This window comes from Poromitra crassiceps (assembly GCF_964638095.1).
Source record: "Poromitra crassiceps genome assembly, chromosome: 11".
NCBI lineage: Eukaryota > Metazoa > Chordata > Actinopteri > Beryciformes > Melamphaidae > Poromitra > Poromitra crassiceps.
In genome coordinates this window covers 47,656,064-47,684,021 of record NC_139643.1, presented here as the reverse complement: position 1 = coordinate 47,684,021, position 27,958 = coordinate 47,656,064, and the positions used below count along the sequence as shown (strand labels likewise).

Below are 27,958 nucleotides of genomic sequence, written 5' to 3'. Positions count from 1 at the left end.
CAGCCGACGCGGGTTCGAATCCATGTCATGTGAATTGTTGGTCCTCCTAAACCCAGCACACACGTACCCCCCCCCCCCCACACACACACACACGTCCTCGTGGTATTCCCAGTATCCCACTATATCCCTATAATCCCACCTCTCCAGTAGCAGAGCAGTTATGAGCAGTGTTGTGTAACCTTACTGCACAAAGCCTTAATGATAGATGTTTCAACTGATCCTGCTCGCTGGTCTGCATCTCACACACACACACACACACGCACACACACCCGCACACACACACACACGCACGCACGCACGCACACACACACACACACGCACGCATGCATGCACGCACACACACGCACACATGCACGCCTAATGACTTCAGTGTGATATAATATATTGCATACCAGCAGAGGTGGAAAGTACTGACTAATCCTATTCAAGTACAATTATTGTTACTTTAAGTGAAAATTAACTCAAGTAAAATGACTAGTCCAGGAAATTATTCAAGTAAGCGTAAAACGGATTTAAAAGTACTCGAGTAAAAGTGCATTTGCATTACTTTAAATATCAAAGATATATTTTAATTGTTTACCCTAATAATTTCACACATGCTGCATGCATGTTACCAGTCAGTGTTATCTAAGATGTCCTTGTCTTTGTCTGTCTTGTGTTTCATACTGAACAGCTCGTTCAGATGCAGCCAGGAATGCTCAGCTTTGCGATTCTCTCCTTTGCCATACGAGCTAGAGCTGCTAGCAGCAGCTATATCTATATCTATATCTATATCTATATCTATATCTATATCTCAATCAGATACATCCATTTTGCTGAGACTGAGATTTCTCAACTAATGTGAATGTGATGATGGAAATCATTACATTTGTTTGTGGATCATCATCTCCACCTGTCTAATTCAATCTTCAGTCATTCATTAGTAGGATTTAATTAGCCTACATTGACCACTGCACTAACAAGCCACTAGTTTGGGCACCCTAAATGCGGAAGTGATTCCTTAAAGTTAAGTTAAGTTAAGTTAAGTTTATAGTGCAGTGTGCAAAACAAAAATCTGAATTTACTCAGTAATGGAATGTACATTTAAAAATAGTGAAGTAGGATACGGTATCTATATTACTCGAGTAAGAAAGAGTAAAAGTATAAAAATACTTTAACAAGTACAAGTCCTCAGAAAAATGACTCAAATATTTATACTTTGTTACTTTACACCTCTGCGTGCCAGGATCGGTTTTTCTGACCTGTCAAAGAAGGTACATGACTTCTGAGAATAACTATACATGCAAGGCAGAGCGCGGACCAACCGGCTATTTTTGTAGATTATATTATTTTCCCTCCTGCTCTGTCCTTCGGGGTAGACCGGCCAGATGCCTTGTTCTAGTCTAAGCAAGTACAGTGTCCTCATTACTGACAGCAAAGTAGCTGGAGCCTGTCTTCTTCTTAATGCTGCAGTGGCATAGTAGACAGCCTACACCTTCCCTCCTGTACTCATGTCAGCTCTTTATAGGATGTGTATTCAGGCAGTGGTGGGAAAAGTACCGGTACTCAAATTCTTTACTTAACCCATTGATACCTGATGCAGCATTTGTGTGTATATCCCTCATTTGTGTGTGTATCCCTTTAAGACCGCGAACCGCGTGACGCGGTTCGCGGTCTTAAAGGGATACACACACAAATGCTGCATCAGGTATCAATGGGTTAAGTAAAAGTAGAGTAGCAATAACATAATGGGAAACTAACGGGAAGTTAAATGTCCGTCACATAAACCGGTCTGTGCGGCAACATCAACCTGTTTTGGCCACAGCTGTTTCTGTTGTGCATGACTGACAATAGCGTTAGCCAATCAGCGCCCGTCAATGGATTTCCAACCAGAGAAAAGGCTTTTGCACATGGCGATTCCAGACCAAGAAGAGCCAAATTCAGAACTGTGGAGTGGGCGTGGCTTCGACGGTCTGGAACCAGGCTAGGAGATGTTTATCTTGACTGGTTCTTTGTACTGTGTGTGTCTCTCGTGAGTGGCTGCGGGCATGTGTTGATAACCCAAATTGGCACGACAAGAAAACAGAGAGAGCTTTCTTTGGTTTGCTGTCAAATACAGCATGTCCTTTCAGCCTGTCAGTGTGTTGTGAAGGCACATGACATATGTGTAGTAGCCCTAGCAGGCATAATTCAATCAGAGAGCTGTGAAGTATGTCCCTCATTCTATGTATCAACCACTTCATCCTTTAACCTATTTCCCACAGCAGACATTTTGAAAGTACGTCACACTCAGGGTGGGGAAACAATATTCGAAAGAGCAATATTTTGTGTGTCGAAGACGTTTACTTGAAAATAATTGTGGAAGATTCATTCTAAAGTAACCTATGTAATAGTGTCAATTTTGTCAACTATTTTTTTTATTTTAGTCTTAGTCCTGTGTCAAATGTCCTGGTTAGATTTTATCATATTTAGTCAACCTCATCCTCCTGTTTTTATTTAGTCAAGTTTTACTCAAGTAAACGTCTGAGTATTTAGTCTCATCTTAGTCAAAGAAAACCGTAATTATTGTTTCTTTAGAATTTCCAAAGTAAATGGAAAGTTATATTAATCTCTTATGGAATGGTATTAAAGTTTGAACGTGCAATACATACACAGATTTAACCGTTTAACTTCTTCTTGTTCTCTTCTGATGGGATCTGTTCCCAATTCGTCCTCATAACATTTGAGTCTAGTTTTTATTTGTTGATAAAAATGTCAATAGATTTCCTCATAGTTTTTGTCATCACAACTTTGTTTTTATTTAGTTAACATTTAGTTTTCATCATTGAAAATAGGTAGTCGACGAACATCTTTCATCATAGTTTTCGTCTACGAAATTGACACAACATTAACAAGTGGCCAGAGAAAGGCATTATGTCAGAAGTCACAAAGCTACACAGCAACAATTGCGAGTAAACAAATACAAATGGGTTCTCCGCCGAGTTGGCTGAAGGAAATGGAGTGTAAGGATCAGGCTAAGAGGAGTGTAAGGATCAGGCTAAGAGGAGTGTAAGGATCAGGCTAAGAGGAGCCTAGAGATCAGGACCTGCAAGTATCAACTGACAGACACATGAGAGTGTAAGCTACCAGCCGAGGTCTGAGCTGTATTGTGTATAGCTCACTCTGCATGGCAAGATGTAGCTGAAGCAATGGAAACCAAGTAGCTAAGCTATACACTCAACGCTATACACTCAACGCTATACATTAGCTGCAGCCACAGGGGAAAGGCACACTCGATCCTGTGGAAGATTTGTAGAAAGGACAGAAAGGACAACAGTTGGGGAATAGCTATGCTAGCAGAACTGAGCAACCACACAGTTGTTCTTTCTCTATTGTTTGTAGTCCTAAGTTCTTCTTCTTCTTCTTCTACATTTTGCATTCGGCCTATCTGTCGCCATCAAGTGTGACTCAACATTTCCCATTCGGGATCACACGGTTCTTAAGAAGACTTAAGTAGCCCGGCCTCTTTCTATTTATAGCGGTGCCGATAAGCTCTCTCCCATGTCTAGAGTGCATCTTTTTAAATCCAGCAGTCACCCTTACACCCAGCGGGTGAGCGTCAAGCAGAGAACCTCTTCAGGTTTCTCTTTGAAATCCATGAAATCATTAAAACAAATCTGCAGTGGGCTGAACATACGCAGAGGAAAATATTTATGTCACCAGCAACATCAGCATCAGCATGGCACTACTTACAGACAGTTATCATATACTGTATATCATGGGGCTTTCATGGGATGTCGGCAGTTTACATAAAAAAAAAACACACGGATACGTTGAATGTCAACATTTGTGAACCAATATAATGTTGCATATCAACATTTCTAGATACGTGTATATCAACGTTATACACGTCATAGTCTGCTATTGAAATAGCGCGGTGGCCAGTAAGGGTGTTGTGGTCAGGGTGGATGGAGGGTGTAAACACTTACCTTTCACACCAGACATTAACATTTTTGTTATTTAACCCTAACCTTAACCAAGTTGTTTTAGTTGCCTCGCCATAACCAAGTTGTTTTATTTGCGTTTGTTTTCAAATTACTGTAACTCGAAACTCGTCACGTTTTCAAATGAACCGACATTTTCCATTTACATCGGAAAATGTCCATTTGAAATGTTATATGCAACGTATTTTTGTTCACACACGTTGAATGTCACATATCAGTGGTTTGTAGAAACATAAATTGCCAACATTCTATTCTGGCGAGTGGGTTGAACAGATCGTCCAGCAGCACTCGACCTCCATGCTAATCAGGTTAAAGGTAGCAGCTAGCTAGGTGAGCCAGGTGGGCGGCTCACAGAGTGACCTACTGTACAGACAGACTGAACTCAATCCCTGACCTCCGCTGGCCTCCACACACCCGCTCCACACACACACACAGCTTCATTTACTTCTCACCAAGTCAGTTGACTTGGACTTTGTTTAATGCTGGCATGGACACGTGGTGGTGATTGCTGTTGGTTGGAAATGCAACACCTTAACTTTTTCACAGCAGCCATTTTGTGTGTCTAAAATGTTGTGTCCCGTTACATATCGTTACCATCATCATCAACATCTATGTCATCAGTAAACGGCAGTCATACATGTTATGAGTCTTATTGGTACATCAACATCAGAACATCCTCATCAATATTACAAATCTGTTGTCGTACATATTGCTGTTGCCCATATATAGCAAGTGACACAGGTGCAAGCAAACATTAATGAGGGTTTACAACTTCCCATCCATTTAGGTGTTCCAGTGCTGCATGGGGGGCTCATTCATGTTTTGCTTGCACCTGTGTTACTTCCTGCCTTTTAGACACAAAACGGCTGGTGTGAAAAGGGCGGATTGAAGGCGAGTTGTTTGAAACCCTTAATGCATGTTCGTTACCCCCTTTGGCTGGGTTCACACCGACGATGCCTTGCCTTGCCTTGCCTTGCCTTTACCCACGCTTTTTAATAGGCGTCCGTTTTAGTCAACGAGGCTGTGTACACCGGCCGCCTGAGCGTGAACCCTGCGTGTACCCACGCCTTGCCTATGCCTTGCCGATTTTATCGAATAGGCGTGAGTTCTATTTTGAAGCCGACAAGGCGCGTGCAGGCAGGCTTCTTCTGTCAAGCCATGAAAGAAAAACGCACAATATCCGTCGGAAATGGCAAAATCAACTGAATTTCAAAATAAAATTCAGTTACTACAACATGTTGAGCAGAGACAGAGAGATTGACGGGTGGCTATCACGTGGGGCTTTCTCCCCGTCGGCAAACAAATCTTCATGAGAGAGAATAGCGACCGAAGAAGCAATGTTGTTGTGTGCCAGGCTGCCAGCACATATTCTTGCAAGATCACCTCTCTAAAATGTCCGACTATAGTCAGACCTGGTTATACATATCCAGCATCAATAGAACATTAAATATATCCGATTTATTTTACCTAGAGGCAGGCTACCCATGACAATTCTGGACAACACGTGAAAAAATACAGTCGGGAGAGAGGAGAGGCGCTTGTGACTCGGCTCCAGGTTCGGCGTGCAAAAGGCGTGCGGTGTGATCGCAAAAGCGTGTAACAGGTTCACGCCCAGCTCGGCGTAGGCGTGGGTTGAGGCAAGGCAAGGCATAGATTGTCTGTGTGAACTTAAGCCTAAGGTTTCCCTTTGAATTCGCCCTTAAGTAGCTTCAAAGTTAGACATGTTGTCACATCCATATTCTGCATCTCTATCTATCTATAGCTGTGTATGTGTATACTGAGTGAAATATTGAAAGTCAATAGTCACTTTTTTATGACTGATCATCATTCAAAAAAATGGGGGGAAATCTAAATGTTTGAGCATCGACATGAGCCTGTAGTTATAAGCATGACATATTTGGCATCTTTGGAATAATAAAGTTCTGTAGGTTTGAACAAAAGCTTGGTCATGAAACCTGAGGGAGCCATGTGAGGGAGCCTATGGGTACACAGACATATTAGACATATTTCATATATTTTGCTCTCCAGACTGGGGTTCTGTCCCACCTGCATGCTTTTCTCATGTACATTTGTATTATGGTGTTTTAGTCTCCCAGTTTAGTAGTCTTATACTTTTGTCTCCTACAAAGGAATTACATTTATCTCAATACAATGGCCCAGTGGGGGCAGTGGTGGCCCAATGGTTAGAGAAGCGAGCTTGTGACCGGAAGGTCGTCGGTTCAAACCCCGGGACCGGCAGGATAAATCTGGGTGGGGAAAGTGAAAAAAGGCAGCGCTTGCCCCTCCCTCATTACCACCACTGAGGTGCCCTTGAGCAAGGCCCTTAACCCCATCTGCTCCAGTGGAGCTGATCAGTGGCCAGCAGATCAGACTGTGGTTGTACTGGTCAGCTTCCAGGTATGAATGTGTGTGTGAATGTGAACAGGGCACTCCTGAAAAAGAGAGCATTGCTCTCAGTGAGACTCCCCCTGTATAAATAAAGGTTAAAAAAAAAAAAAAAATGTCAGTGTGATTTGATACCCAGATTGAAATGGAACCTACACCCTTGTAGACACAATAACTCTAGCAACGACTTACTACTTACTACTTATATACTACTATGATAATACTATAGCTACTTATATACTACTACTATAATGATACTATGGCTGAGAAGGCTCAACAATGCGACCAGCATTGTATTGAGTCATTGAGGCTGGATCACATGTGACTTAACATAATTTGGCTTCCGTTCCTGTCCTGTCCAACCTGTCCTGTCCTGTCCAACCTGTCCTGTCCTGTCCAAGCATCTGGACACAGATTGTCCCTGTCCCTTAGGAGCATTTACTCTGTATGTACAGTATTCGTGTCCCATCATTCCTCAGGTTACGTGATACGAGGCTGTCTTTGTTTGAGCTTTTCCCTGAGAACTGCTGTGCAGTGTTGTTGGAGGTGCTGACCAGGCGGAGATGTGTCTGTTGGCAGTGAGTCGCTTTATTTCAACACCAGGCCGCAGGTATAAGATGACTCAACAAACATGATCTCAAACCTATCTAAAAAAAAAAAGTGTCGTAGATAAATCCATACAGACTGACTCAGAAAATCTAATCTAATCTAATCTAATCTAATAATATTCCATGCTACTAGGTATCGGCCCCCTGCGTGGCCTCACCTCCTCTATTGGCATGCGCAGCGCACAATCGCCTGCTCTATTGGCATGCAATTGCCCGACTTTGCATCACTGATGACATCACTGTCACTAATGATGTCACAATGCCTATGACGTCACTGATGATCATCAGTGATCTCATAAGATGATTTTGGTCAATAATGATGTCACTGATGACATCACTGATGATGTCATAAGCATTGTGACATCGTCAGTGGGACAAACATTTAAACAGTCCATAGATAGATAGATACAGTAGATAGATAGATAGATAGATAGATAGATAGATAGATAGATAGATAGATAGATAGATAGATAGATAGATAGATAGATAGGGCGGTAATTTTTCTTTCAAAAGTGACTAAGATGTGTCGAAGGTAACAGCCCTTCTGAATTTGTTACATCTCTTAACTCTTTTTGACCTCCTGTGGGGTGTCTTTCCTTTTTTAGGATGAAAATCATGAGCATGTCGGTTTGTGTTTGCTGTGAAGTTTGGAGTTCAGCACCGGGGCAACTGGGAGTCGTGTGCGTCAGCGGCTCCCGCTTCAGTATCAATAAAGGCAGAATGAATGGGCTGTGAAATGCGTCGAGTCGTAAATATGCATGTGGACAGAATCTTCTGGAGGAGAGCCTCCTCCTCTCTTTTTATCAGCGCTGCAGCCAGGACACCTTTTTTTTTATTCTTGGCCCGGCCTATCACACTCCATTTCCTGACTCCGAGGGATACAATGGACCCCATCACCGCTAGATCATTAAAATTAAATTGTTTTGCCACAGTGTGTGAGAAACGCTCGTCATCGAATTTAATATCCATGAGAATGTTCTGTCAGAATGAGGAAGGAAATTTATACTGTTATCAATGGCAGACTGCCTCCACTTGAATCTGCAAAATGCCATGTGAACTGAGATGAAGGTTTTAAGGACAGACACGTACTATTCTCTCTCTCTCTCTACCTCTCTACCTCTCTCTATCTCTTTCCTTCTCACTTTCTCTCCCTTTTCTGTGAGCTACTTTACACTGTATTGTAGTTTATACTTCTCTCTCTCTTTCTTTTTTTTTGCCATATTTTGTCCTGTCTGCTTGTAACGTTCTGTGCTGCTGTGCTGACGTCTTGGCCCAGTCCCCCTTGAAAGACAGATTTTTTTTAAATCTCAGTGGGATTTACCTGCTTAGATAAAGGTTAAATGAAATAAACAAGGACAGGACAGCTGAACCAGTGTGCAAAAAGACACATGACATCTATCCTGATTATTTTGTTGCTTTTATGGCCCATATACAGGCCTATAATGTGTAAGCTAGAACAGTAAATGTATCAAACCCAAGCACCTCCATATAATATACATACTGTTCATACATCACCAGTCAAAAGTTTAGACACACCTGATTGAATGTACCATGTTTTTCATGATCTCAAAGCCATTTTGATCTAATGGCTTTTATGCTTGAAATATGTTTTAAAGGCATGTATAAATAGTGATGAAGTTGTTGCTGATGTGTGAATCTGTAATTCCCTTTGCCTCTCCATCAAGGCATCAAAGGCTACTTTAAATCATCTAAAATATACGATTCTTCTATTTGTTTAACAGTTTGTTTTTTTGGTCACTGCATAATTCCATGTGTTATTTCATAGTTTTGATGTCTTGACTATGATTCTAAAATGTGACAAATAGTAAAAACAACACTAGGCAAGCCAAGTCAGGCCAGGCCCGGACTGCTGCCACTGCAGCACCCGGAACAGGCCGGCCAAGAAACGTCTCATGGGCTGACTGACTGACTGACTGGCTAACTGGCTGGCTGACTGACTGACTGGCTGACTGGCTGACTGACTGACTGACTGACTTAAAATAAAGATAAATGTGTGTATGGTTCTTAGAGAAATGTTACTTGTCCGGCTTCTAAAAGCAAATTATAGTGAAGAACGCCCTAACTCAGAGGTTTTGAAAGTGCGAGGCGGGCCTCCCCAGGGGGGCTCCAAACAGTTTCAGGGGAGGCTTCAGTGAATAGAAGTGAAAACGATTACATTAGGTATCAAAAGGAGCTCACATAGAATAGTCTAAATGTGTGTGATTTGGTTAAAGAGATAGTTCAGAGATACAGTAGCTTTTACTACAGTACTACTAGTATTTTACAGTTTGTTTTTCCCACTTTCCCAGAGTCAGAAACAAATCAATGCCTTCAGTTCAGACAACGTATGTCAAACAGGCAATTGTTGGGTGTCTATGGGATCAAATAACATCATCATGATCCCATAGGCCTCCAGGAATTGAGCGAAATCAAGCATGTAAACTAAAGGGGGTGTTCTTTTTCGAGGCTTTCCCTGAGGAGGGGTCTCAGACGTTTGAAAACCCCCTGCCCTAACTCATCAACGACGTTGTTGTTGTTGTGTCTCCTGATGAACAAACTTAGCCCCACAGACCTAGTTCTTCATCAGATAGCGGCCCATTGTATCCGTATACTAGCCCCAAGGCAGTTGCGCTAACAAAGCCGTCGGGGCTGTCGGGTGTGTGTGTGACCGGGTCATTCCTCTCCGGCCTCCTCGGGGGGACGGGCGGACGAGGGGCCGCCGCATCACCTGGGCAACGGCAGCCAATTAACAGCAGCGTTTGCAAAGCCTCAGGTGGCTCCTGTGCTGTGCTGTGTCTTTCCCACGGGCGGAGGACTCCCATCCTCACGGGAGCAGTAACCAGACACCTGCTTTTGTTTTGTACCTGGCTCTCTCAGGTAGATAAGAGAACAAACGAGGGGGAGTCGGAGGAGGGGGGGGGGGGGGGGGGTGGGGGAGGGGAGAGCAGGTGCGTCACACTAGATCTTTGCTTTCAGCTATTTGGTGACATTGTTACAGTGCTGCGCTGGCAGGCATTTGGAGAGAGAGAGAGAGAGAGAGAGGGAGAGAGGGAAGTGCGATGAGGGAAGTTGTTTGTCGGTGAATTGGGAGACTCTTTTTTTATCATCCGGTGCTGCAGTGAGAGAGAGGAGCCGGGAGAGGAGGAGAGGAGAGAGAGAGAGAGAGAGGCAGATCCCAGAAGGACTACACAGCATCAGACACACACACACACACACACAGTCATCGGAGAGTACCGATACAGACACGGCTATACGATCACAGAGACACACTCGAGTACGAGACGAGATGAAGCCCGGCAAGAAATCCTTCATAGGTAGGAGCTCCTGTTTAAATCCCCTTTGTGTGTGTGTGTGTGTGTGTGTGTGTGTGTGTGTGTGTGTGTGTGTGTGTAACCGGTGGGGTCTTGAGGATTATGTGTACACTACAGCATCAGCCACACAGCGGACGGCGATGTGCACCTTGTGACGTCTAACTTTTCTCTGTCCATGAAATTAACCTGAAACGCTCTCGTCTATTATATCTCCATCAATATTCACTTTCCCTCTTATAGGCCGATCGCGTGGTGACTTTGAGTGTTGAAGTTGTTTGTTTACCTATTCTGTTTCCTCTGCTTCCTTTCTCCTCCTCTCTGCTCGCATTGATGTCATTGATTTTTCTGATTTTTTTTGACCGCACAAACAACCTGGCTTGACAGGAGGATGCAGCTAACCACACCCCCCCCCCCCCCCATCTATAGCTGGACATGATCTGTGATCTATCTTCTTCTGTAATCATATCCCACCCTATAAGCCTCGCTCGTCTCCTCTCCTGCAGCTCCTTCTCTCCTCCTCGTCACTTCATTTGTCACCTGAGAGGAGCGGCGATCATCACCAAGCCGTGACATGATGATCAGCTATGATAGCCTGGAAATGCTTTCTGTCCTGTGAAGATACGTGGTGGCTAGATAAGTGGCAGGGTGAAGCAAGACCATTTATGCTAACGGGGGGGTACACACTTTGTCCCACGTCATCCAAGCCACAGATTTCGAGATCGTCACTAAATCGGGATGTCTGTTTGATATTTTCATTCGTCTGTCAGTCTGTCGGCTGTGTTGAGGTGTGCCTCAGCTCTCAGCAGACCAGGGTTGGCAGTGGCACCATTACTGAACTGAATTGAGAATGCAGGGTCACTTCAAATTCAGTTCCTGCAGTTGGAATTGGATTGTCACCCGAATCTAAGGAATTGGAACTGAATTGGAATGCTAGGAAATAGAATTGAATTTCCACAACATTCCATTCAATTCAACTTCTAGCGAGGTTGCCTAGACTTGTATAAACGTTAGACATTAAAAAGTTATGAATCGAATAAAAGATCAAATAGCACCTGAAAGGTCTCTTTTTAACAGGGGTGGGCAACATCTTTTTTCCAGAGGGCCAAATACTGACTGGCATCAAGTAAGCGAAGGGCCACACATTGGAGATCATACCCGCCAACAGGAGTCTCCCTATTTTTAACCCTCTCTCCCGTTGTGATTGGCAGTTTCTTGTTGATCTCCTGATATAATAGTGATACAAATCCAATGGCTGTAGCAGATGAGATTTATTAACCTTTTATTAGCCTTTTATTTTTGTTTTGTTTTTCTTTGAAGATCTTGGGGGCCGGATTGAGATGGTCCAGGGGCCATGTCCGGCCCTGGGGCCGCATTTTGCCCATGTATGCTATAACAGATTATGCTATTCAGTATTGATCATATGTTGACGCTAAGTGTACTCTCAGATATTATGTGGTAAGAAAGAAAAAAAGGAGATGGGATTTCACAGAAATGAATTCAATGCAATTCAACTTTTGAAATTCCAATTGAATTTCAAATCTGTTTGCTGTAGATTTTCTTCATTCACGAGTTGACCCAGACCCTGCAGCAGATGAGTGAATGAATTAATAACTTGCTGAAGGCGTAGAGGAAGGCCGGTGCGCTTTGCTAACGAGCTAGCTTCATCCCACACATGAGTGGAATGTGTGGGATGTATGGAGACGCCAGAATAGGATTTACGCATTGCATGAAATAACTGGAGTCACAACACACTGGTCTGTTGATGCTTGCTTGACTACATGGGTGCACTGCAGTCAGTCAATGAGCTCCGAGTACTCGGTCGTCCAATCTGCTGCCTCGTTAGTGAGGCGTGAGGGTTTCCATCACGTTGGGCGCGCGCTGAGGCATGAAAGGCCTTATACAGAGTCACCTAAGTGCCGGGGAGGCAAGGCTGGATTTGGAGCTTAATACCAAAGGACATCACAGCAAAAGGTCATGACGAGTAATTGCACAAGTAATAGCAGTCGCGTTAATCAGAATTAATACCGGCTTTAAGCTTTATGCTTCTAAATCGCTAGGATCATCATCTTGAGGTAATGCATCGCATAATAAAATGATTTGGCAGCCGTGTGCGTGTGTGTGAGTCACCACACAAGAGAGCCAATTTTTATATTGATTTATTTATTAGTTAATTTATTACATCGGGATGAAGCAGCCAGCTAATCCCCCGTGGAGGAGTGGAAAAACGTCTTCTTCTGCCCGGGAATTCAGGAGGGGGACACAAAAGGAAGGAGAGTCATTCCGACCGTAGTTTAATGAGCCAAATCTGCTCCCGTGAGGAACGCCGCGTGCCAAGATGTGTGTACGAGGCTGCCTGCCACAGATGGAGAGATGGAGGAGGCCACGCTGATACAGCGTGCACGGAGCGTGCGGGCGGGAGGGAGGGAAGCCCGGGTAGGGGTCACTCCTCAGAGCCGCTCGGAGATAATAATAAAAAAAAAAACACATTTGTGTCTTTTTTCTGATCTCCCCGTCATCTTCTGCCCAATTGTATTTGGTCAATTTCCCCCCCCGGTCGCTGCTCCACCCTCTGCCGATCTGGGGCGAGCCGTAGACTAGCGCCATGCTTCCTCCCGACACATGCCCTGCCAGTTGCCAGCCGTTTCTTTTCGCCTGACAGTGGGGGGAGCTTCACCCGCAGGACGCAGCATGTGGGAGGATCACGCTATTCCCACCAGTTAAGATAAGAAACACATTAGTTAAAGAATGCTCCATCACCAATACCTTTAGAGCCCCCAAACTCAGCAGCCCATCGCCCAGGACTTGTCTGTCTGTACGTATGACTCGTTCACCCCCCTGCTGGTACATTCTACCCACTACAGACAAGGCCTGTGTCCATCTAGCGTCTTTTTCCGACGGTTAAACGCTGGACGTACGCTGGGGAACGCTGATCTCAGCGCACAATATACAAGGAAGCAGTCTGAAACTAACGTTAGTTCAGTGCGGTAGCTAGCTTGATAGCTGACAGCTAACATTAGCTAACAACACACATACAGTGATTTAGCTCAACACTCACCAGAAATATGAAGTGTCTGGCCAATCTGCTCCCACAATTGAGCCTTTCTGTCTCTGTTGCGATAGTTTCTCCATATGATTACCGTAGTTGCCAGAAAAGGAGCACCCGACACCAGCGTCTTTCTGAAAAGTTAAAATATTTTCAGCTGGGAGCCGGGCGCAGAAAAACGCTGGAGCGCTGTGAAAATAGACGCTGGGCGCTGCGCACTTTCTCTAGACGTCCGTGTGCGCCCGCATACGCTCTCCCCCCATTGGAAGCAACTGAAAATAGACGCCGGAGCTGATGAAAAGACGCTAGGTGGAGACAGGCCCTAACAGGTATGACCCAGGCCCTAACAGGTATGACATAGGCCCTAACAGGTATGACCCAGGCCCCGACAAATCATTTAATCTCATATTCAGCAATCGCATTTTCCAACAGGATTTTTTTTGTAGCGCGATCATCCCACACACTATGTCCTGCAAGGTGAAACTCCTCGCTGTCAGGTGAAAAGAAGTGGTTGGTGCCTGCACATGTACTAGCATGTGCTGCTAATAGTCTACGGCTCTCTCCAGATCGGCAGAGGGGGTGGAACAAAGACCGGGACAGCGGGGGGAATTGGCCAAGTACAATTTGGGAGAAAATTGGAGAAAATGTTTAAGAACATTGTGAATTGTTAGGACTCGACAATAGACTAAATGACGTGACAGTTAGTAAGACTATGGCTGTTGGTGGAGGAATAATAAGCTTTTTCTGGAGCATGCTGCTGGCAGGTGGTTTTGTTTGGTGACTCACACGCTCCTCAGCAGCACAAAGTGTCCGCTTCACTTCAGTCACGTGACTGAACGCAGCAATGGAAAGTAGGGCGGCTTTTGTGACGGCGCTGAATAAAAGCTGATTATTAATCTGTCATCATGTGGCCACACACTGGAACATGATGTGTCATTTAGAGAGAGAGAGAGAGAGAGAGAGAGGGAGAGAGAGAGAGAGAGAGAGAGAGAGAGAGAGAGAGAGAGGGAGAGAGAGAGAGCGGGAGGGAGAGAGAGAGGGGGAGAGAGAGAGAGAGAGAGAGAGAGAGAGAGGGAGAGAGAGAGAGGGAGAGGGAGAGAGAGAGAGAGGGCGGGAGGAGAGAGAGAGGGGGAGAGAGAGAGAGAGAGAGAGAGAGAGGGAGAGAGAGAGAGGGAGAGAGAGAGAGCGGGAGGGAGAGAGAGAGGGGGAGAGAGAGAGAGAGAGAGAGAGAGAGAGAGAGAGAGAGAGAGAGAGAGAGAGAGAGAGAGGGAGAGAGAGAGAGAGGGAGAGAGAGAGAGAGAGAGCGGGAGGGAGAGAGAGAGGGGGAGAGAGAGGAGAGAGAGAGAGAGAGAGAGAGGGAGAGAGAGAGAGGGAGAGGGAGAGAGAGAGAGCGGGAGGGAGAGAGAGAGGGAGAGGAGAGAGACAGAGAGAGAGAGAGAGAGAGAGGATATGTGCCATTGAGGTTAAGCAATGCATGTTCTGTTTTCATTGCAATAAACAATCAAATAAAGATTTCTAGTAAAAACATCTAGTAAAAGCAAGAGCTAGTAGAGAATCTATGATTTATCGCTGGAGGAAAGACTTCGATCAGATAACTGACTTGAATGGGAGATTCCTTTGATAATGTCAAATCAAGTCAAGTCAAGTTTATTTGTATAGCCCTAATTCACAAGCATGTCTCAGAGGACTCTCAGAGGAAAATATGTCCAGCTAAATCTAGCTGACACAACAGTAGCAATTACAGTAGTAATAATTAGAAGATTGAACAATCATATTTTTATTTATTTGACCTTTATTTAACCAGGTTAGTCTCATTGAGATTAAAAACCTCGTTTGCAAGAGAGACCTGGCCAAGAGGCAGCACAGGGTTACAGATATACAGTTACATAACATATCACCACAACATTTGCATATAAGCAACTGAACTAACAATCAAAGATTAAAAGAAAAGAAAAAAGTACAACATATATCACATTGATAGGCATGATTCAATCTACTCTAATCATGACACTTACAGACCTGCATTTCGTTTGCCTCCATGACTTTTAACATCACTTTAAAACTGTCTAATGAGACAAGCTCCTGTAGATTCAGTGTTTCTTGAAGCTCATTCCAGGCCAGAGGGGCAGACAAATGGAAGGCCTTTTTGCCAAACTGATAAATATGATAGAGAAAGGCAGAGATGTAATGTATGTTGTTGTTATTATTATTATAGGCTATTATGCAATAAAGCTTAATCAGCCTCATAGCAGATTCAGGGCTCCTCTCCTGTGACAGATGGGCGGGGTCAGTTAAAGCGCGATCGCTCAGAAAAAACATTGCATTTTTTAAGAAAGGGAAATAGCCTAAAACCAAAACCAGCATTATGCTTTGTTCTACAACAGCACCTGACTTTCTCTTCCGCTCCGTTCTGTTCTGTTCCACCCTGCCCTGACAGAAACAAGCCATGCAAATCGCAAACAGAAGTGACAGAGACACACAATGTGACAAGGGGGACTTCCCCGCTCATGTTTTGTCCTTTAGCGTAGCCGCAAATGCTATCGGCGGTGATATACGATCCATTTCAATAATTCAGGGAGAGGTTCTGTGTACAAGCACAGAAAAAGCCCCCGAAGGAACCTGGCTGGGAGAGGTGTCGCTGTCACGCAATCGGATCCGTGTGTGTGCGTGTGTGTGTGTGTGTAGTGTGTGTGTGCGTGTGTGTGTGTGTGTGTGCGTGCGTGTGTGTGTGTGTGAATGGATCTGGAGCAGGACTGTGTGATCAGGTGGCCTGCCAGGTGTGACACTGTACGCCACACTGGCGCAGCACCAACTACAGGTCCCTCTGTCTGTGGCCCTGCCAGCGATGGAGCGCCTAACTTCCCCTTTCTTTCCCCAATAGAAGAACTAGCGGTCACGCTCATTAGATATGCAGGACGGCCACAAGTCAAACAAGGAGGGCAAAACCAAACGTGGACTTCCCCCACCGATTAGCTTCTCCACTGAGGCGTGGAATGAATCTCTAAAACCCTCTGTTCCCACCTGGCGCTTAACATAAGCAGAACTGAAGCTTGAGGCAAAAACCTTGTTCCGGGTCTTCCGGCTAATGGGCGGAAGACCTGGAACCAAAGTGCTGATCCGGCAAAGTTTCTTCAAGTACTTCTTTGAGTACTTTGTTTGGTATGGTCGTGCTTCTTATTTGTTCTCTAACTCGTATAGCGACTGGTGAGGTTAGGCTGCCTATACTGCTGCATTTCTATGGGGGAACGAAAACACTGCGGACCACCGGAAGACGGGGCGGGTCTTCTTCTGTCTTCCTTCCTGTAGTAACGCAGACCAGCGTTACTACAGGAAGCCAGTTAACACAGTTAACTGGCTAGAGTCAGACATTCAAGCCACGCGCCACTTGTGCTCCATAGGGGTTCATTGCCGTTGCATTTTGGTTTGTTTACCAAAATGCTGCTCGGCGGATCCATCGTATGGAATGATTTGAATTTATTGGAGGTTAAACTGAACCTGACGCTGCCAGACGGTTTGTTTTCACATCACCATCTGGGAACGAGTCACTCGGGGGAAACCGTTTCAAAGGGCAGGCACTTTGAAAAAAAAATACCCGGCAGGTGATTGGATGAACCATCTGTCTATCACGTCTATTCACGGGCTCGCTCTCACTGGCCGCACGTAGCTGCCTCATAGGACGCCGACTGGTGTGAACCGCTGGTGGTTCGGATGCAAACCAATAGATGTTTTGCGTGACAACATCGATTTGTCGTGTGATCATGATCTCATGATCTTGCTGCGCGAATCCAGCTGCCTCGCAAGGTTTACGTTAAACTGATTATAGAAATCAAACTCAACATGCTCTTGCAAAGTTTTTATAGGCCTATATTAAAACCATCGTGCATTGAAAAAGTCCTACACATATTTAGTTGTCTTTAATTAAGATCTTAAATTGATACTGGACTCTTTGTTCGGACTGGACTTGCTGTTCTACATTTATACGTTGCAGTAGGCTATAAGCGAAACAGCTGTCCTCAGGCAGTATCTGCATTATGACACGCTTATGTAACGTACAGGGCCAGTGGAGCACATCTGTCGCAGCTGGACCCATGGTGGGGCTTAGTGGGACATGATGATGTCATCGTGTCATATATAATTTCCATTGAGTTTATATAATTTATCTGTGCCAAGCCTGAAGCCACCTCCATAACCTTGACCTCACCCCGGCCCGGCCCGGCCCAATAAGCCGATGTGCAGATAGAATCGCCGGCTCAGAGAGCCAAGAGAGATTTTCACATATTATTTTTGAATCCAAGCTACATGTATATAATCGCATGGGGGGCTGAAATACTGCATTATCTCTGCTTTATGTTTTTAGTAACCCACATTATTATCTGCATTCATTCATTCTGCGTGTAAGCCCCCTTGCTGGTCCAGACCACACTGGCATCAGGAATGTTTGCAGTTGACGCTGAAATGCATCGATCCTCACAGAATATATAGCTGATTGCAGGGAGGTCAGGGCAGCCAGCTAGTGAAATGATCATCTGAATGCTCTGATCTGAACACAGAATCAATCAGAATCATCTTTTTTTCTCCCACCTTAAAGTTTGCATAATAGCCGAGTGTCTTTAATCGTTTTGTGCGGCACAGCAGGAGGAGATTACAGCCAGTCGAGTTGTATCTTTCCATTCAGAGAAAATGTGTGAGGGAGGGAGGGAGGGTCACGTGACGTGGGTGCTCAGCCTCCTCCTATGCGGTGAGCTCTCCTCGTCGTCATCACCACGCCTCCTGCAGGCAGCAGAAGGGAGCAGCGGAATCCCGTGACATCACTTCTCCGGTCGTCGTCGCCTTGGTTACGCAAGTGATGTCAATGTAGTTTCGCCTCCTCCAGTCCGGTACCACGTGTTCCGTATATAATAACTGGCTGAGACGCGCACTGTGTGGACACACTACTAAACAGCACAGCGCGGCGTTTGGAGCTGAGCGCTTTGATGAGCTCCGCTGCAGCGAACCGGGACCGTTAACTGGACCAATAGTCGGGCCATACATACTAGCCAGGACTATTCTTTTTGTGGCTGTTATTGGATATATTCTTTCCGCTCAACATGGACTTGCCTGTGACCGAACCTGGATGTGAATTAACTTACTGCAAAATGAGAGGATTCGCAGGAATTGTCGCTGGTGAGCCATGATGAGCAATGTTAGCCTATAATATCAGCGGACTTGAGTTTAGCCTATTCATCGTTAATGGTCTTTATTGATATTAATTCGCAAGCACAAACGGCTCTGAAAAATGTACCTCAAATTGTAACCTCACTGAAAACGGATACACGCTTCGTTTGTTAGACTTCATATTTGGATGAAAGTTATTTGCAATCCAGTGTTGCTGCTGTCAAGAGATAGGCTACAATGGTGCTAGTTTAGCCTACATTATAAAATCTATGGATGGAAAATGTTCCGTTGGCCATCACTGTTGTAACCTACATGGTTGCGTAACCTATAAAGCCCGCAGCATATAGCGTCTATGCGCAAACGCGCAATTATCTAACAGCCAGGGTAGCCTATTTGGAACGTAAAACTCTCAATAGGGGATCCAACACAGATTTGTGTTATTCTCTTGTCTAATGGAATAAGACAACATCATATTTGCATGAGTAGGCTATAATAACTAAACCAGGCGTCCTCCTCTATCCGCAATGAATGAAACAGTGCGTGACGCTTTAGCTCTTCTTCACTGACGTAAATTGCATGCCTTTCTCCATTCACAGCTTTCATCAAGGAGAGGAAAATGGGTCTGAATGATTTCATCCAGAGGCTGGTGTCAACCCCACATATCTGCCATCAGTGAGTATATAGCCTGTAGAACGTGTGACCTATTCAAAGGGTGTTTGTCTGTGTGGGAGAAGGAAGTGTTTAGATTTGGATCAGGAATAATCTGGATCCAAGCAGCCAAAGCCACCATAAGAATAGGTCTTTCATGACGAGCCGCGCTGCAGGCTCACCAGCACCTAATCACCTTTTCTGCAAATCCCTTCTGTCCTAGACAAGATAAACCAATTAGTTAGCTCGCATGATATGGGCCCATGGCTTGGCCCATCTAAGTTAGTGTGCTGAACTGAACTCCCAGGTATCCAGGTCAGGTCAGGGTCTATAGGCTATAGTACTGGCTGTCCTCTCCAGATGCAGTCTGGATGCAGACAGGTTTGGGAAGTTTCATGCCACCACCGAGTGTGTCCTAAACTTGACCTGTCTGCATGTATCAGAGGGTCCATTCACTGTCCAGCCCTGACCCGAGTAACAATAGCTGCTATTAAAAAATGCTGGTGGATTATCTGTTTCTTGACATTTTTTGTAATTGCCTCTCTTCTCTCTCCCAGTGGTGAAGTGAACAACTACCTGAAAACTGATGAGAATCAGAACGAGGAGGAAGACAATGAACTTCCTGACAGTCCGGTGAGGAGAAGCTGTCCTGAACTAGCATTGTCCTGAAATTCCTATCTCATTCCCAACGTTGTATTCATATATCTTGCCTTGTCCATCTTTTTTTGTTTAGTGGCTAAATTTAAGGACTTCACTGGCGGAGGAAACTCAGTAAGTAGCACATACAGTAAAATGTTGACTGCTCCTGCTTTCTCTTACAAATACCCCGCTAGTATCAGTGCAATCCTATAATCGTTGGTCTCTTCCTCCACGTTTAGGACCAAACCCAGTGATTTTGACTACCTCAAAATCATCGGAAAAGGCAGCTTTGGAAAGGTGAGTGTCTGTTGTCTTACGGTGTCACTTCTCATCTGCTCATAGCATGAAGGTTGTTTACCTGCTGTAGCATTATCACCGATACAAATGTATGTCTGCTTGTGGCTCCAGGTTCTGCTGGCTCGACACAAGGAAACCCAAAAGTACTACGCTGTTAAAGTTCTGCAGAAGAAGATCATCTTGAAGAAGAAAGAGGTAAGCGCCCCAGAGACTCATCACCCACAAACACAAATACACCTTCATCGCAATTTGAACTAAAACTCAAAAATGAACCATCGTAATATCTCAATCTACGTCACTCATGCAGTATGATGTCTAATGGTCTATCCTCTTCTCTCTGCTGCCTCCTCTCCAGCAAAAACATATCATGGCTGAGCGAAGTGTGCTGATGAAGAACATCAAACATCCCTTCCTGGTGGGGCTGCACTACTCCTTCCAGACTACTGAGAAACTCTACTTTGTCCTCGACTACGTCAACGGCGGAGAGGTGAGCCACAACTCTCACACACAGAAATGCACCACACAACTGAATCAGGCCAGAGAACAGAGAGGAACATCTTTCAGGTAGATGTTAACAGAGGCTGTCTGTCTTCCCCAGCTGTTCTACCATCTACAGAGAGAGAGGATTTTCCTGGAGCCCAGAGCCAGGTTCTACGCTGCTGAGATTGCCAGTGCACTTGGCTACCTCCACTCCATGCATATCGTTTACAGGTAGAGCATGAACTAGCCTGTGGCGCCCTCTAGTGGACATTTGTAAACATGATCCTTGCCGATTTAAGACTGGAACTGAATGAGGAAGTGCAGCAATCATTTTACTGGCTTTGGTACACTTAGGTAATCCTTTCCATCTTCTGCTTTACAGAGACCTCAAGCCTGAGAACATCCTGTTGGACTCTACGGGCCACATCGTCCTGACAGACTTCGGCCTGTGCAAAGAAGGCCTGGACCCCGATGCGACCACAACGACCTTCTGCGGGACCCCTGAGGTACAGAGCAAACACCCCCTCCTCACACATCCTCACTCTCACTGTAGCAACTCAAATGAAGACTACTAAGGTGACGTGTTGGACTTGGGTTGACTGTTTCTTATCATGTTCCTCACAGTACTTGGCTCCTGAGGTTCTCCAGAAGCAGGCGTATGACCGCACCGTCGACTGGTGGTGCCTGGGATCTGTGCTCTATGAGATGCTCTATGGACTTGTAAGTGAAACGCAGCTGCTGTGACGACTTTGCGACCTCTTCATTGCAAATAGACCCTTCTCACGGGGGGGCATTTTGTGTGGAAAAGGCAGGGTCGACACAGGTGCAAGCAAAACACTAATGAGGGTTTCCAACTTCCATGATTGGAATTTGGAAACCCTCATTAAGTGTTTTGCTTGCACCTGTGTTTATCCTGCCTTTTCGACACAAAATGGCCCCCGTGAAAAGGGTCTATTATTCCATGTGAATCTGTGTTGACCATAGAAGACTCAAATTCCTTTATCGCTCTCTCCTTCCCCCGTAGCCGCCGTTCTACAGCCGCAACACCGCCGAGATGTACAACAACATCCTGTACAAGGCTCCGATGCTCAAGCCCAACGTATCGAACTCAGGCAGGGAGCTGCTGGAGGGGCTGCTGCAGAAGGACCGGACCAAGAGGCTGGGCGCGACGGATGATTTTGTAAGTTGTGCACAGCTGACTCATATATTTATACGAGATCTGTTAAGCTCGTTTGCTATCGGTCCGCTCACGTGGAAAATCTATTTTCTCCCCACAGATTGAGCTCAAGCACCATTCCTTCTTCTCCCCCATCAACTGGGATGACCTGATGGCCAGAAAGATCACACCTCCATTCGCCCCCTCAGTGGTAGGTGCACACATTGGAATGAATCATGTGCTTAAAATTATCCTAATTTGTATAGCACCTTTCAAGCATAGAGGACATGCTTTCTCCAGAAGAAAGAAAGCTAAAATACGGAAACATAAAATGCAAGGACACGGATAAAATACAAAACTGGGACAGAAATATTAAATGCAAAACACAATGGTAATGAATGGAAAACATGTAAAGAGCACCGCTATCAATCAGCGTATCCATGAGCATCTATGAATTCCTTGGTGGTGATTTCTTGAACATCTCTCTAATAGTCCCTCCTGCTTGCTTTCAGAGTGGTCCCACAGACCTCCGACACTTTGACCCAGAGTTCACGCACCTCCCTGTGACGTCGTCTCTGTGCAACACCGACGCCCTGATCGTGACCAGCAGCATCAAGGAGGCCGCCGGAGCCTTTCCGGGCTTCTCTTACGGCCCTCCGGCGGACTGCTTCATGTGAACGCCCGCAGCACCTGTCCTCGCCTCCGGGGGGGGGGGAATTCACCGGAAAACGGGAAAACTGCCCCCAAGATTGAGTTTGATACCCGGGGAGCAGACCGCAGCGGCCTGCCTGCCTGCCTGTCGGGACGTCACGTGGATCTTACTGACACTGCAGACATGCGAGATAGATCTCGAGGGGATGGTGGGGATGAACCGTGTACAGATCGGGGATTCTCCTCTTCCAACAGCGAGGGGGCGCTACTCTTCTGCCTCGACCCCCGCTGACTGATCAATGTGTGCCAAGTTTGGAAATGGGGATTTTCGTTCTCATAAGACATCGCTCTCTGATCGCTAAGGAACGCACAGCTTTCGCTAAAGTGGCATGAAGAGAAGTGCCTGAGGTTCGAGTCGAGAGGCAGTTTGGACGACAGCAGCAGCTTTGTTACGACACAAAACCATCCGACTAGTTTTGGACTACCGAGCAGCAGGGCGCTAGCCGGTTAGAGGCTGATGCCTTCATGACACGTCTGCATACGTTCAAACTTGATTTGTCTCCAAATTCACAATGTGTTTAATATTTGTTTTTGTTTTTCGTCTAAATGCCCCAATTGCACTCGAGGAAACAAGGGTCGAGAAAAGTGGCGTTTTCTGCTTCAAGCATCCACTACTGCGCCAGTATCTGGGTTTAGACTTAGCTGCATATCTTTTCACTTCTGAAATCATATCTCTACTTTGGACAAATTAGTAAAAAAAATAATTTAGCATTTCAATATTGCATACTGCTAGGATTACTTGGACCAAATAATCAATAACTATGCTACTCTTGAAAACAAATACCTTTTCTGACCAGTTTGTCCTCATAAACCGAAGATCAAAGTTGTACCGTGTCGAAGAAAATGTTATAATATCTTTTATTGCAAAAACCAAATGGTTTTCCGCGCTCTAACCACAACCATTCACTGTAAATGATGTCTAAATGTTTCATAGTATGTGGTTACCATTACAACACCTATTGAGAATCATAGTTCCTGTACAAGGTCTTATTTTGGTTTTCCTCCTTCTCATTTAATGCGCACACACCTGCTCTTTGCAGACCTCCTGGAATATTCTTCTTTGTTGATCCAGAGAATGCGACATACAGTTCAACCAGCAATAAGAGGCCCCGCAGTAATAGCACATATATATCAATCTAGTTACTTCTTGGTGAAAGTGAATGCTGTTTTTATTGCAAACATTTCAGGCGAACTACTAGATTCTATTATACATTTTTTGTAATATGCATAATTTACCGAAAGAACAATGCGAGATGCTAGAGAAGAACTGTGACTGTCCTGTGCCTGCTCAAGGCGGCCTGATCCATGCATTATGTACATATCTCTTCTCCTATTGTTGACACAGTTCTGTATTAAATGTGCTTCAATAACTTGACAAAGAACCACGAGGCGGTGCAGGATCTGTCATTCAGCCACTGGTTCTGGAAAGTGCAATAATATCTTGTTGGTTTGCAAAGAATAAATCTATCATTCAGAATAAATGTCTTTTTTTCAAACGAGCATAAATTGTAATTTATCATCTGACATTAAATTATTGAAGGATCTCCAGTCGACATCTTGTTAATCTGTTAACAGATAAAAGAATGCGTTTACTTTGTTTTGCCCCTTGTGGCTCATCACATTTCCGTCTGGGAATATTGGTGAATATACTATGAGTGCATTTTCAAGCCTGCTGAAAACTATACGCAAGACAACATACAGTTCTAGACCATTTTCTTCCATATTTGGAAGCTTTACTTATTGTTTTTGTATTATTATTATTATTTTTCATGTATATTTATTTACATGCCATGACATATATTGTACTGCTACTGTACAAAGACTGGAGGATAATTTCCTTGTATGGATCAAATAAAATATTAAACTGTAATCAGAAATGATAAATAAATTATCTAAATTGAAACGCAGTGTTTTTCTTTGTCATAATCGTGCATTTAATTCAAATTTAAGATATTTTCTTTTCCCCCACTCGGCTAAACACTTATTGTTTTGCCACTATAACAATCTTGACTTCACTATCTGTTAATTTACTCACCTGGTTCACGGCTCTTTCTCTCTCTCTCTCTCTCTCTCTCTCTCCCTCTGTTTTCTGTTCTCTCTCCATCCTCCTCTCTCCCTCTTTGCACTGACAATCACACACAACCATATTGTATTTAACTAGAAAATGACATAATCTGATAATAAATAAAGCAAACAGAGTATTAGTGACATAAATAAATGTAAGAGGGCATTGGGGAGAATCCACATTTTATAACAGAATATACACTTCTTAGTTATGTGAAATCATTGTGGAGTCCACTGCAATGAATGTGGGCAAAACAGAAGCTGCATTGGCATTATAACTGTACTGTTAATGCCAGGTAGGCATACAGGTGCACAGAACTTTTAGAGTCATATATGTATTTGTTTTTGTGATATTTTGTATGCTGTGATCCTATCCACTTTTTTATATATTGCCTTGTTTCGCTGTACTGACCTTAACAAAGTGAATATTCCCTTGTGGACAATAAAGTACAACTTGACTTTGACTTGACTGTATGTGGTCTTGACTACCTGTCCACTTTCTTACCTGATTCTTGCACTCTCCCTCCCTCCTTCTCTCTAAAAATGTATCTATATTAATTTATTATAACATAACATTATTCTTGAATAATGGGTTCCTGGGTGCATTTTGACCTTACATTCTCACCTGAACCTGGCTGTTTTCTTGGGGAGTGGGGCGGGGGATGTATAGGCTATCCATCTATGGAAAAACAGACATTTCCAATGAGTGAGTGTTGGTTCATATGCTTCAATTCACTGTCCATAAATGTCCTGTACATATAGGCCTACTATCATCACAATGAAATGGTTACTATATGAGGCCATATTTCATCACATATGATTATGAATACAATTGGGATCTCTGGATTCACAACAATGTGTGCAGAAATTTGGAAAGAAAAAAGGCAAGAATAAAATCTCTTCACTGGATGCACACTGTGTTTTTAATATACCATATCAATGGTTCTCAAACCTTTTCACGTCCAGGACCACTAAACTGGACCCCCATCTGATAAGATTTGAGCTTTTGTGACCATGAGTGCACCGGGTCCAGGTACACCCGATCAGCCCAACGACCCCAACACCAGGCTCCTCCTGCAAGACCGGGCCTGGAGAGTGGGAGGGAGCTTGTCACACTTTTAGATGTTGTATTACATAAAGTGTATGAAACCCATTACCAAAATAGTCATACATTCTGACAATGTTACTTACGGTTGGAATTCTAGTGAAAATAAATGATTACTCTTTTTGCTGGGGACTCCCAGGAACCCCCTCAAGGACCCCCGCCCGGGCCCCACTTTGAGCCAAATTTAATTAGGTATCTTGATGTGAGAGGCGAATGGACCCGTTTGAAAAGTCATGATATTTTAACATCGGAGGGATTCATTTTTACAAAATAATGTTGACATGTTTGTTCTTCACACACAGGTCTGTCTGTGTGCTGCTCCTGTCCTACACACCTGTCGCCTTGCATCGCGCCAACGATGACTGCTATGAATGAACGTAGTGCGCTTGCGCAGTGGTGAAGCACCAAAACTTCCTGCAAAATAGTGGTCCCTAACAACAGACAAAGCTTGACACTGTGGATTAATTGAAGACGTTTAAATAAAAGCGTAGCGTATTTACTTCCTCAATGGTAAGATCGATATTGATAATTTTACGGCTCATAAATACTTTGCGATTATATTTGTAGTGGCTTTGGCGTGAGAATGAGATGCGTTCACGCGTTGCCATTTCATTACCCACTCCTCTATGGCTGTCACCGACTATTCTGTGCAACAGAAAACTTTCATGTCTGGGCCAACTCACTTATTGGTAGCTAACGTTAGTTAGCCACCATTAAGTATCGAATACAATAGCTAACGTTAGCATGCATGCAAACTAAACATCAGATTTCACTAACTTGTATGTTGGAAACACGTGCAGGCTGTTGATCGAGGGCCTTTGGCACAACTAAACGTGGGCTAGGTAACGTAATGCTAACCTTGCGTGAGCTTGAATGGTGGCGTCTAATTGCTGGTAGGATAGGCCCGCGTATAGTCAGTCAAATTCGTCGAATCTGTTACCTGCTCGTATCTGTGTGTGGGAATATGTAAATTGTGTTTCAGTTTTTCCGGATTAGCTAGTGTGTTTCATGAAATAGTCGTGTACTAGAGCTCACCTTCACAACAAACCGTCCTTGGCTGCGGGTATTTGCTGGTTTCAGCGAGCAGCTAACGTTAGCTGGCTAATCTCTGCAGACGAGATAGGTAATGTTTAGGTAGCAGCAGGTTAATTTGGGTTACGTTAGAAGCTCTGCCTGTAGTTCCTCCAAACGATGCTGTTAATCTGCAGTGTGTGCAGGGCGGGCCTTTACAGTGTTGACGAGACAGCGGTTCACATTTCTGATATAGACCCTTGAAAGTGTAACACCAAAGACAATATTGACAGACTAATGTTACATTACATCATGAAGGTAATGTCATGAGATGATGCAGGCAGCTTCATCTGTCTATCCACGATCTGCACACTATTCCTCAGTAAACTTCAGTGTGACAGCCTGTATGTAATCAAATTCACAAGACACTTTTAAAGTATAAATGCCACTGGTCACATAACAGCCAGACATATTTATGACAAATTATCCAGAATTTACTCAAAGATAAGTGTTAAATATACTTGCCCCTTGTTTATTAGTGGATGGTGGTCCAGGCTGTTTAGTTTCCCATTCGCTTTATAGACTTGCCCAGGGGGCTGTGTTGTTGTTCAGGTGTTGGGATTCAACCCAAGCCTTGTTGTGATGCTGGCTGGCTGCCTCTCCTCTCCATACAGAGGAGAGTGTTGTTGATAGTGAGCAGCTAGGTTACCGGGGGCAACAGCTGGAGTGATGTTGGCTGGGGTCTCTGTCTGTCTGTCTGTCAAGTCGGCCTGGAAAGAGGCAGCACCAGTACTGGATTAACCTGTCTGTATATCATCATCATCATCAGTATATATATGGGAGCTAGGGCTCTGTCTGTCCCACTGATGACATCATTAGTGATGTCATAAATTAACTCACACACACAAGGCTATAGTTCAGTGATGATGTCACAGGAGAGACAAGAGCGACTGAGGGAGAGGGGGAGAGAGAATGAGGGAGAGAGAGGGAGACATTGCACATGCGCCAATAGGGCAGGTTGAGGCCACGCAACAGCCCGAGCTGTTGGTGAGGCCGCGCAGCAGGCAAGCCTAGGAATCGATGCCTAGTTTTGATAAATCTGCAATGAATATGGTTGAACCATAACTATGAATTAATAAAAAACATAATTATTAATCTGTCCCACAGGTTGGTATACAGTATAGAATGAATCTAAAATAATACTCATTGACTTGTTTATTTGTGGGTTTGAATGATTGGTTATGTTATAGGGCCTATAACATAACCCTAACCCTATATTTAGGCTATAGCCTATAATATAGGCTATAGCCTAAATATAGGATAAAATATAAAGACATAGGATAATTGTAAGGATGGCCTCAATTTCCTCCACCTGTAATACCTT

The 27,958-nt window shown here is 44.4% G+C and overlaps 1 protein-coding gene across 1 annotated transcript; it reads left to right on the top strand.

The window, feature by feature from the left end:
* Positions 1-18,310: 18,310 nt before the first annotated feature.
* Positions 18,311-24,233, top strand: LOC310784534 (serine/threonine-protein kinase Sgk1). The gene is made up of 13 exons (XM_083645518.1): positions 18,311-18,472; positions 19,060-19,135; positions 19,669-19,744; positions 19,845-19,882; positions 19,990-20,047; positions 20,159-20,242; positions 20,403-20,534; positions 20,646-20,758; positions 20,910-21,033; positions 21,152-21,247; positions 21,552-21,707; positions 21,805-21,894; positions 22,196-24,233. The coding sequence occupies exons 1-13, from the start codon at positions 18,397-18,399 to the stop codon at positions 22,358-22,360; spliced, it is 1,284 nt and encodes a 427-aa protein (XP_083501644.1). The 5' UTR covers positions 18,311-18,396; the 3' UTR covers positions 22,361-24,233.
* The last annotated feature ends 3,725 nt before the right edge of the window (positions 24,234-27,958 follow it).